Source organism: Dermacentor albipictus, chromosome 8 (assembly GCF_038994185.2).
Source record: "Dermacentor albipictus isolate Rhodes 1998 colony chromosome 8, USDA_Dalb.pri_finalv2, whole genome shotgun sequence".
Taxonomy (NCBI): domain Eukaryota; kingdom Metazoa; phylum Arthropoda; class Arachnida; order Ixodida; family Ixodidae; genus Dermacentor; species Dermacentor albipictus.
In genome coordinates, this window is record NC_091828.1 from 70935461 (window position 1) to 70947404 (window position 11944).

Here is an 11944-nt window from a genome sequence, read left to right on the forward strand (position 1 = left end):
TTCTGTAAGTGGGATAATAACATGCTTCACACGTCTAGCACCCAGCCTGTCTATATATAGTAGTAAAAATGTGTCAACTGTTTCTAATGATGTGATAGAATGTGTATGTGGCCGCTTAGAAGAATAAAGCCATAGAATCAATGCACAGTGGTGTGACTTTCTCGGCACATGTTGGAAGCTGAAAAAAGTAAGGTATAGGTAGTTGCAAAGGTTCCGACTAGAACGGAAAGCCAGTATAAAAGGGTCCACACCACTGATCGCTACTACAGGATATGGATAGCACATCGAGCGCCCTCGACCAAGTCCAACTTTGTCCCGGAATTTGGTGCTTCACAACTTTGCAGTAGTTTTTCGTCTTCACAGATGTGTGGCATTTCTTCCCCTGAAATACCTGCCTAACGTTATTTGAACTACTCAAGCAGGCCAGAGTAGTGTTTCTAGAAGATGTCCTGATTCTTTTCCATTGAAGCACCCACAGTGTCGCTAATGTAAGGGGCGAGCGCTGGAAACACTGGTAAATGAGAAAACAATTTATGTAAGAAAATAATATAGTACATGGGTTCGGATTGTCATAAAAGCGCTTAGCAGACATTTAGAGACAACATCTCCTAAAATGGGAAAAGGGCACGAATAAAACTATTTACCGCAGCAATAGTATCTGATCACACGCACTAGTTCGTGCACCAAACGCCCTGGTTCCAGGACAAGCCACTGCACGACACAGCATTTCTACTGTCTTCACCTGCATCCGGTGCGGCATGCTGCATCCAGCAAAGCAAATTAGAAATCAATGGTGAACGGTGTATTGTGTCTCTTTTCTCAACGCCATTAGAACATATGGTAAACTGTTTCCAAAGCAAAAATACAGAGGGTAAGCGCTCTGAACACAATGCCATCCAAAGCAGAAATACAGAGGGTAAGCGCTCTGAACACAATGAATTTTAACGCGGCTGGTACTGGGCAAAGCAAGTACTGTGGCCTATTAGACTTGAAGCGGTCTGCGCTGGACGCATGAAAGAAGACGAAGGAAGGTGCTAGGGGAGAAGTGAGAAGGAAGAAGTTGGAATAAAATGGCGGACGACACCCGTCTCACTTAGATGATGTCATTTCTGTTGCCGTTCTAGTTAGGAACGCTACATTTTGGCGCAGCCGACAGTTTTCGAAGACCAGCGATGCGGGTGACGTTTTTCGTCGACCAGGCGTCATCAGAGTCTGTTGTGTTCACCCGATACCAAGTGCACGGTGAGCCAGCGACGGACCTTCCTCTTGAAGTTAGTTCTACCGCGCTGATCAACGTGGTACTGCAACAAGCTGCAATCAGCCGCCAAGCCCTCGTGCAAACAGGATCGGTGACAGTGAATCTACAACTGCAGACACTGAGCGAACTCGTTCTGGAACCCATACGACGTGGCACCCTCAAAGAGGAAACGCCTGCCGGGAAGGTGAGCCTAGACTTGAGTGTTATGGAACTGCAAAGGAACATTATACAACAGATCGAAATAATGAGAACTTTCGTCCAAGCGCTTAGTCGAGAGCAGTCAGCACGAAGTATTGTTGAACCAGATGTTTTTGAAGGAAAATCGCAAAATGCACACTACTGGCTGTGTTTTTTCGAGTACGCCTGTGACAAGAATCTGTGGCACTCCGACGACACAAAGATTTTGCATATGCGCCGCTATTTGGGCGGTATAGCCAGAAAATGGTATGACGTGCAACTCATGGATTATGGAACAACATGTTGGGAACTGTGGAAAAGCAACTTTTTAGGGGCTTTCGAAGGCAACGCAGTAGAAAGATGGGATGCGGCACTGCGGTTCAGTTATACAGGTGGCTCTCTGCTTGAGTACTGTCTTGAGAAGCGTCGCCTGTTGTATTCTGCAGAACCGAAGCTGTCGTCTTCTGCTGTTGTAGCTTTGATAACGCAAGGGTTGTGTATCGAGATCCGTAGTCATGTCCAGCTCAAAGGTCCAAGAACGTTTGATGACCTTCTGAACTTTCTACAGACCTCAGTGCCAAGAATTACATCGAGAAGACAGCCAGATGGTAGAACAGAGCAACTTGATTCCAATCTAGAGTCGTTGCCGTCAACTGAATGTGAACACAGCTTCATAAACAAATCTCTGGGAAGCGTAAATCATGACTGTGAGGATGGTGAAGAACCAATTACCGCAGTTCACGGCAACCTACTTCCACATAATCTGTCTACCGTGCATCACAAGCCCCAGAAAAAGAGCTTCAGTGAGACAGTATATTTGGTGTCGTCAAGCTTATTGTACGCCCCCATTAAGGTAGATGGCATTGAAGTGAAGGCTCTCGTTGACAGTGGAGCTTCGGTATCTATTATCAACAAGACTCGAGTGGATGCCAGTCGTCTGCACGCTGGTAGAACATTGCGTGTCCAAGCCTACGATGGGTCAGTGACCATGCATAGCGAATGGGTAACCCTGGCTATTGAATTTCAAGGAAATGCTATTACCAGTGACGTATTGGCCATTCCCAATGTCACCTACGATTTTCTTTTGTCCCGTCCAGACATGAAAAAACTTAAGATGAACCTCTATTGGGATGACAAGGTAATGGCCGAAGACACGATAAGAACAGAAGACCCTGGTGAAGAACCTAGTGTATCAAGGCTAATTTTTCACCACGAAGACATCAAGACTAAGTACCCAGAGCTTATATGCATAGGAAGCTACCCTCCAGCAATGAAATCCCATGTCGTTCCTTTCGAGCTCGCAGATAAAACAGTGGTTCGTAGAACCCCCTATAATATGTCCAGAGATAAAAAGGTGTGGCTGAAAAAGGAGTTGCAAGAAATGTTAGACGCAGGTATCATCCGGCCTTCTGTATCCCCATTTGCTTCTCCTATCACTATTGCACCTAAAGAAGACGGGACATTCCGCCTCTGCACAGACTACCGGGCTCTCAATCGTCAAACTGAATTGATACCTTATCCAATGCCGAGAATCGACGACATCATTGACGAAACCGGTGGTTGCCATTGGTTTTCACGAATAGATCTCTGCAAGCGCTTTTGGCAGATTCCACTAAGTGAAGAAACGAAGAAGTACACCGCGTTCATAACCCCATTTGACTTGTTTGAGTACAACCGCCTACCATTTGGTTGGAAAAACTCCCCTGCGTGGTTTCAGAAGATTATGACGGACATTCTGAAACCTTACCTGGGCACATTTTGCAATGTGTACATCGACGACATCATCATCTACTCAAAGACAAAGGACGAACACCGTAGTCATCTTTCAAAAGTTCTTCATGCCCTCAGTCTTGCCCAACTCAAAGTCAACTTCAAGAAAAGTGCGTTCTTTCAAGATACCGTAGTATTTCTTGGCAGGGTGTTTGATGGACAGACTAAAAGCACCAAGCAAGAATCGGTAGAGGGAATCTCCAAGCTGGTAAAGCCTTATGATGTGCACTCCCTGCGCGTTTTTCTTGGCCTTGCAGGACACTTCCGGGCGTTTATCAAAGACTACGCACTGAGAACAAGGTGCCTCACACGTTTAACTCAGAGAGACGTGCCTTTTCATTGGGACGAGAAGTGCGAAGCTGTCTATCGTCAGCTTGTAAAACTAATATCGTCGGACCCCATCTTGCGAATACCGGATTTTTCCTTGCCTTTCGTGCTGAACACGGACGCATCACATTATGCTACCGGTGCAGTTCTATACCAGAAGCCATCCAAACAAGCTGATCAAACCAAACACTACGTCGTGGGGTACTACAGCTATACCCTGAAACCCGCCGAAATCAATTACTGTACCACAGAAAAGGAAGCTCTGGCCGTCTTAAAAGCTGTGCAGTACTTTCGTACTTACCTGGAAGGTGCCAAATTCATACTTTTCACGGACCATCAAGCATTGACTCAACTTCTGAGCATGGCCCAGCCAAGAGGCCGCATTGCTAGATGGGTGAACTATCTGCAACAATTTCATTTCGTAATTTCGCACCGTCCTGGCCCACTCCTCACTGACGCTGACGCATTATCAAGATTGCTTGTACAGGAATCAAGCAATAATCCAGATACAATCAATCATATTAAGCTATGGGAAGGTACAGAAGAGCTCCAGTTTATCAATGGAAGGTATCACGTACCACCAACTATGATTCCAAGGATTCTTCATCTATACCACGACACCCCTGAATCGGGTGGACATGATGGCTTCTGGCGCACTTATAAGAAATTGCTCATGAGATTCACATGGCCGGGCATGAAAAACGACATCAGCCATTACATTCGCACATGCCACCTCTGCCAGGTGAACAAAGTTAAATTCAAGCAATCGACAGACGTTATGACAAACCCTGAATATTCAAGCATCCCGTTCGAAGTAATTCATTTGGACTTCGCGGAGCTCAAAAAGAAGGGGGAAGGAGTCAAGCGAACGCAAGCTTTCTTGCTCTCCATAGATGAGTGCACACGGACGATTGCGGCTAAAGCTGGCAAAGAAGACGCAAACAGCGTAATAGACCTCCTCAAAGCTGAGTGTTTTAAACACACAAAGACGCTCGTCTGCGACAACGGGCCGGCTTTTCGGAGTGCCAAATTATCAAAGTGGGCCCAGGAGCACGGCATCATGATAAAGTATTCTTCTCCATACCACCCGGCAGCAAACGGCCTAGCGGAACGTGCCATACGAGACATCAAACAGTATCTGAAGATGTATCCAGACTTTGCCGGTGGCTGGAAGTGCTGTCTCGAGGCCGCTGTGAAGCATCACAACAGATCATACACCACGAGTTTAGGCTGCAGCCCTCATTTTGTAACTTCAGGTACAGCGCCCATACTTCCTGCAGATCGTGAGCTAGGTCTCCTAGAGAAACTCGAACTTGCGGAAGTAAGGAAAACTGTCAAAGAACAGGAGATCTACAGGCGCCGCATGAAGCGAAACTTTGATAAAAGGCACAGTAGCGAGATACCGGACATACAGCCTGGAGACTATGTCCTTGTAAGGAAAGGAGCTGTGCCCTCAAATTCAAAATATTGCGGACCATTTCAAGTTATTAAGACTGCATGCCAGCATGGAATATTGAAGAATGTCTGGTACGCCGGAGCCTCGGGCCAAACGGAGTGCGCCGCTATTGGAAACGTATTCAAGTATTACCCCAGGAGGTGTAATTAAAAGAAATCCGGAAGAGTGAAGCGGTCTGCGCTGGACGCATGAAAGAAGACGAAGGAAGGTGCTAGGGGAGAAGTGAGAAGGAAGAAGTTGGAATAAAATGGCGGACGACACCCGTCTCACTTAGATGATGTCATTTCTGTTGCCGTTCTAGTTAGGAACGCTACAAGACTTACACCAGGCAAGCTATGAGCCCAAAAGGCTGCTGGTTGCGTGCAAATGGCCAACACATTGTTAGCATTTTGAAGTTCCATTTTTATTCTCATCGCTCATTTGTGCAGTAGAGACAGATTTCACATTTGGGGAAGAAGCCTTGGAGAAATGAAACACTTCACGAAACCAGCTTCAATTTACCATGTGCCTGCATCACATAATTTCATGGCTGCATGAGTGAGCCCACTGGTTAATACGTGAGAGTGTTCATAATGTTTGCCATGCACTATCCACCTTCATTAGTGATGGTAGTATTCTGCTGAAAGTTGTTGATTGCTGAAAGTTGCCGAAGCATTGCGGTAACAACTTAGAACTTCTTCACTTGGAGTAAATAACAAGGGTGTACTACACATAAGCCGGTGACTATTTTTTCCGCATTTTCAATAACTGGTTTCTTGTTCAGTTGAGATTTTCAAAGTTTGAATTTTTTATTTGGTGTTCTGTCCTGTTTGCTTTTTCTACAGCTCCTTAGTTAAACATCTGAATAGTCAACGCAACATGACCTATTGCTTGATTTTCCAGATTGCACGCCATATCTTCAAAACAATTTAACTTCAAAACTGCTTGCACCTTGACATAAAAATTGTAACAGCGCAAACACATGCAAGCACAAAGTAACGAGGACGAGAGACAAGTGCTGACTGCCAACTACGTTTTATAGACGGAATACGGATACCTGTCGTAGCGCAAGCTTGTGTGTGACGTCTTGTGATATCTACCTATACTCCGATATATTGACGCCACATGACCTTGTGACGTCATAGCGTTTTCTGTATAAGAACAAGCCGTTCTTGGCAATAAAGTTAGTTGCCTTTCTGCTCCTGGACCATTGTCGCTCTTCTGCGTTAGTTCATCTGGCGACGAGGATGGGATAGGACCACCGTGACCTGGCCTACTAGACACCATCAACGAAGATGCGGCGGCTCAAAGAGGCCACGCTACTACCAGAGGCGTCGCTACCATAGGCTAGCAATAGATCCGGAATCCAAACAAGTAACACATTTACTTCTTCTACCAAGCTATGTCTCGGCTCGGCAGACTAGACGAGTACGACCCTAAGGTTCAGAACTTCGAATCTTATGTCGAAGGATTTGAGCATTACGTCAGGGTAAACGAGATAGCGGAAGTGAAGAAACTGTCTGTTTTCTTGACAGTAATTGGTGCAGAAGCATATGAAATTCTCAAAAACTTGGTTGTTCCATTGCTACCAGGAGATAAGACCTTCGCGGAAGTAAAGGAGCTCTTGCAAAGCCACTACAGCCCGAAGACGTCTGTAATTGCAGAAAGGTGCAAATTCAACCGCCGAGTGCAACTTGACCACGAAAGTGTCGAAGACTTCGTAGTAGAGTTGAAGCACCTAGCCCGCAAATGTAACTTCGGGCCATTTCTCCTGGACGCTCTACGCGACAGATTGGTAGCTGGGATCCGAAGCGAAGAAACGCAGAAGGCGTTGTTCACGGCTGACGAACTCACGTTTGAAAGGGCATGTAAAATAGCTCTTGACAGCGAATTGGCCGCGACACAAACAGCCGCAATAAAAGCAGGAAGCCGTGCGGAGAGCATAAACGCAGTGGAAATGAAAACTAACGAGCATCAGCGCAGCGACCGTGACCAAGCGAAGGATAAAAGCTCGGCGCGAAACAAGACCAAGAAACAAAAATGTTACCACTGTGGCAAGGCACACGCACCAGAACAGTGCTGGTATAAAAACTACTCGTGCAAGCTATGTTCAAAAGTTGTACACCTACAAAACATGTGTCGAACGAGCAAAACTGAGCTGAAGGCACATGCAGTAATGAAATCGTCAGACGAAGACGAGCACACCCTGTACAACTTCAGTCTTCACATCTGTGAAGAATGGTTATGTGTTGACTGAAAACGTGGAGGGCCAGAAAGTGTCAATGCAGGTGAACACGGGGGCCGCAGTGACAGTTGTACCTGAAAGTGTGTACAAAGAGAAGTTTGCGCATGTGCATTGTGAACCAACTAGGGTTGTTCTAAAGACGTACACAGGGGAGAAAATGGATGTTATAGGACAATGCAGTGTAACCACGACCTATGAAGGGCAGAGTGCCGTTTTACCAATCGTTGTTGTGAAAAACCACGAACGCGAGTTACCTGTATTGCTGGGAAGAACCTGGCTTAACAAGCTTCGGCTGAATTGGAAATCGCTTTGCAGTGTACGCAGCGAAGACAGTAGATAAGATTCGTGTAAAGTTTCCAAACGTGTTTTCGCAATCGCTGGGTGCTATCAGGAACTTCGAGGCGCAAATTGTTTTGCTACCAGGTTGTACGCCGGTGTTTTGTAAAGCACTCCCGCTTCCTTTTTCTTTGCGCGAACAAGCAGAAAAACGCCTCGCTGAGCTCGAAAGCGAAGGCATAATCACGCCTGTGAGTAGAAGCGATTGGGCAACTCCACTGGTTCTGGTCCCAAAGAAACAAGGTGATCAAATACGCCTTTGTGGTGATTACAAAATCACTGTAAATCCGGTACTTAAAATAGACCACTACCACAACCAGAGGAATTGTTCACAGCACTGTGTGGAGGCAAAGTATTTTGTGTCTTAGATTTGTCATCGGCATGCCAACAAGTGGTACTGAGCCCAGAATCAAGACATATCCTGACGGTTAACACGCACAAGGGGCTGTATCAATATAAGAGACTTCCTTATGGGATAGCCAGTGCCCCTGCTTTGTTCCAGTGCATGATGGATAAGGTTTTTCTTGGTATTCGTAATGTTGGTTGTTATATTGATGATGTTATAATTGCAGGCCAGGACGTGGACGATTGCCAAAAAAAAACGCTCGAGCGGGTGCTAGGCAAGCTTTCGGAGCACAACATAGCGTTAAAGCTGGAAAAATGTAAGTTTTTCCAAGATTCTGTCTCTTACCTTGGGCACATGGTCAGCGCCGATGGCATCTACCCGACAGAAGAAAAAGTGAAGGCGATCCTGCACGCTCCTGAGCCAACAAATGTAACCGAATTAAGAGCATACTTAGGGCTGCTCAATTTTTACAGCAAATTTATGAAGAATGTGTCATCTATAGCAGAACCAATGTACAGATTGTTACGGAAGGGAGAACGATGGCTGTGGACGAAGCAGTGTAGTAATGCTTTTAAAGTGACTAAGCATCTGCTGATAAACAGCCATGCTCTTACCTACTACGACGCATGCAAGCCGCTCGGGTTGCAATGTGACGCGTCTGCGTACGGCGTTGGAGCTGTTATTTTTCACGTGCTACCGGACGGAGAAGAGCGTCGGATAGCCTTTGCTTCACCCACTCTGACGTCAGCTGATAAAAACTATGCACAATGTGAAAGAGAGGCCCTAGCGCTTATCTTCGGACTTCAAAAGTTCCACAAGTTCCTTTTCGGTAGACAGTTTATGTTGTACACAGACCATCAGCCACTCATAAGCATCTTGGGACAAAACAAAGCGACACCATCGCAAGCAGCTGCGAGATTGCAAAGATGGTCCTTGATAATGTCCGCGTACCGGTATACGCTTAAGTACCGCATAGGGGCTGAAATCGACGTGGCCGATGCTCTGTCTCGTCTGCCTCTGCCGTCTTGTCCCAAATCTGAGAGTTCGGAATGCTTTTCCGTGTTCGAAAGCACTCCGTTGAACTCTTCAGACGTAGCTAAGGCCACTGCACGGGATGGCAAACTGTGCAGAGTGGTCGAGTACACGCGGTATGGTTGGCCTTCAGAAGTGCCTAATGAGCTCCAGCCATATTACGTTAGACGCCTAGAGCTATCACTCGAGCAAGGTTGTGTCACGTGGGGCACAAGGGTGATCGTGCCCGAGGCATTGCAACCGGCTGTGTTGTCCTTGCTACATGAGGACCACCCAGCACCTCAAGGATGAAAATGCTGGCTAGAGGCTTCATTTGGTGGCCAGGTCTCAATAAAGCAGTAGTGGTTTACGTACGCACCTGTCGGGTTTGCCAAGTTGTGCAACCAGCCGCGCAGCCTGTGCCACTACACCCTTGGCCTTATCCGTCCAAGGTTTGGCATAGGCTGCATGTTGACTTTGCTATGAAAGGACCGCTTAACTTTCTAGTCTTAATGGACACCTATTCTAAGTGGATTCAAGTATGGCTAATGACCTCAACCGTCACAAGACAAATGATTTCCAAACTTCGAAGTCTCTTCGCGGCGTACGGATTTCCCGACGAAATTGTGAGTGATAATGGGCCGCAATTTGTATCGCAAGAGTTCGAAGACTTGGCTAAGAATAACATAAAACATACAAAAACGCCGCCCTATCACCCAATTTCGAACGGAGCAGCCGAACGTCTAGTCCAAACAACGAAGCGCGCATTGCGGAAACAGCTGCTATCGGATGTCTCGCAAAACCGAGAATCGGTGCAAACCGGGTTAGACAGCTTTTTGATGAGCTATCGAACCACGCCACATAGTGTGACAGGCAGCACTCCTGCGCAGCTCTTCTTAGAGGCAACCTAAGACCAAGTTGTCATTCCTTAAACCCGATTTTAAGCAAGAGATGCTCAACAAGCAGCTGAACAGCAAGCGGCAGAAAGATAAGCACCGGGGTACTGAACGTGGATTCTTAGTGAGTGGCAAAGTGTTTGTTAAATGCGTACGTGCTGAAAATGTGGCTTGGGAAGACGGCGTAGTTACTCAGATCGTAAGCCCAGTGACATATCTTGTGAATGTGGCGGGTGAAGTGGGCTTTGTGCATGCTGACCATTTGCGTCACTCCTTTGCGAGACCTGTCTCAGCTGAACCATGGCAGCAACTTCCCGACACAAGGCACCTGGCCGAGCCGCAACAACCGCCAGATACAGATCCCGTAGTCAACCCTACAAGACCCCCGATGGCCGCCGCAGAACCTGTGGAATATGCATTACCAGACTCTGTGCAGAGAACAACCCCTCGGGCTTCAACCGACCCTCCGACTACGGCAACAACGACTTCACACAAGGACACATCCCCAGCAGAGCAGAGCACAGAAGTTCCAAGCAAGCCCGAAGTCACGCTTCGACGAAGCGGCCGTGCGCGACGTCCGCCGGATAGGTTTAGACATGAGGACTTTAGGAAGTGAAGTGCGGACTCAATCTAAGTGGGAAGGAATGTCGTAGCGCAAGCTTGTGTGTGACGTCTTGTGATATCTAATTATGCTCCGATATAGTGACGCCGCATGACCCTGTGACGTCATAGCGTTTTCTGTATAAGAACAAGCCGTTCTTGGCAATAAAGTGAGTTGCCTTTCTGCTCCTGGACCATTGTCGCTCTTCTGCTTTAGTTCAATACCTTATATAAGGGGAAAGGCAGACGTGAAGGGGGAAGGGAGTGATGCAATCGTGGAAAATTAGATTGCGCATCGATGAACGAACGTGCCGGCAGACAACGGAATCAGGCGCAGGAAAACAAGAAAACTAGAAAAAATGTAAAGAAGTAGAAAAAAAAGGCGATGGATACTAACGTACAATCAAATCCGTAAGCGGTCGCTTCCAAAAACTGAAGCTCTGCATAAAAAGCGATACAGAGAGGGTGCTTACGCACTTGCTGCCGTATTTCTGTATGTGAAAAGCTTCCAAACTGACCCGCGCCGCCGCGTCTGCACTCTTACCGAGAATCTTCGTCTCTCCCAATCGAGCCTCACAACCTGTGCATGCAATTACGTGCGCAACCAAATGTGCGTATTCGTCCTTTAAAGGGAAGCTGAAGAGTCTGTCGAATTCAATAAGACGCTCATATACGGATGCGGGAACCTTATAAACCATGTAGGTCAAATTTGGGGGTTTTTTTTCAAATAGGAGCGACGTAATCGTCGGTTGAAATTGCGCTGTAGCTCCGCCCCCCGTCAAATGCCGCGCGCTGCTGCTGACGCTGACGATGCGAGCGGAGACCAGAAACCGCGGTGTTGTGACGTCAACTTTAGTGTTTTGCTCCTTCGCAGCCTGCGCGACCGTGCCTGACCGTGCTTGTTTCTGCGTGCGTGCCGTCGTAATCTGCTTCGATCGACCCTGCATTTCTTTGTTGGTGCGTCTGTGTGTATGTAGAGTGGTGGTCAACGTGCGCAGCATCAACTGATGTGGTGGGCCGATCATGCCGTCTTTCTGTGCAGCCTACGGTTGCACGAACACCAGCGGCCGCGACGATGTTGTCTTCCATTGCTTCCCACAAGACAAGAAGCTTTTAAGGAAGTGGGAGGCTGCTGTAAAGCGAAAGAATTTCAAGCCCTCAAGAACAACACTGCTGTGCTCCAACCACTTCCGTGACGACGATTATCACCAGAATTTCCACTAGCAGGCTTTCTAAACGCAGCGCGAAAAGATCGGAGCAACGAAAACAAAGACGGCACGAGTGCGGACTGACTGACGATAACTGGTGTTGGAAGGCCTTATGAATACACGAACTCGCCCAAACCTGGATTTTGATTTACTGCGAGCTCCTTCATGTTAGCACGCTGAACGGAAGGTTCATGTTTATTTCCCGCCCTCGACGCAGGTTTCGTCGCAAAGCGCCGCGAATTTTCTATTTGCACGTGTGTTGTAAAACAGCCTGCACGCAGCTGCCATAACGCAGTGCAAATGTAGAGTTTGCATGTGCTGGAAAGCCGGCGCAC

At 47.2% G+C, this 11944-nt stretch overlaps 1 protein-coding gene across 1 annotated transcript; it reads left to right on the forward strand.

The window, feature by feature from the left end:
• The first annotated feature begins 6369 nt into the window (after positions 1 to 6369).
• Positions 6370 to 7224, forward strand: LOC135920666 (uncharacterized). Its single transcript, XM_065454918.2, has one exon. The coding sequence runs from the start codon at positions 6370 to 6372 to the stop codon at positions 7222 to 7224; it is 855 nt and encodes a 284-aa protein (XP_065310990.1).
• The last annotated feature ends 4720 nt before the right edge of the window (positions 7225 to 11944 follow it).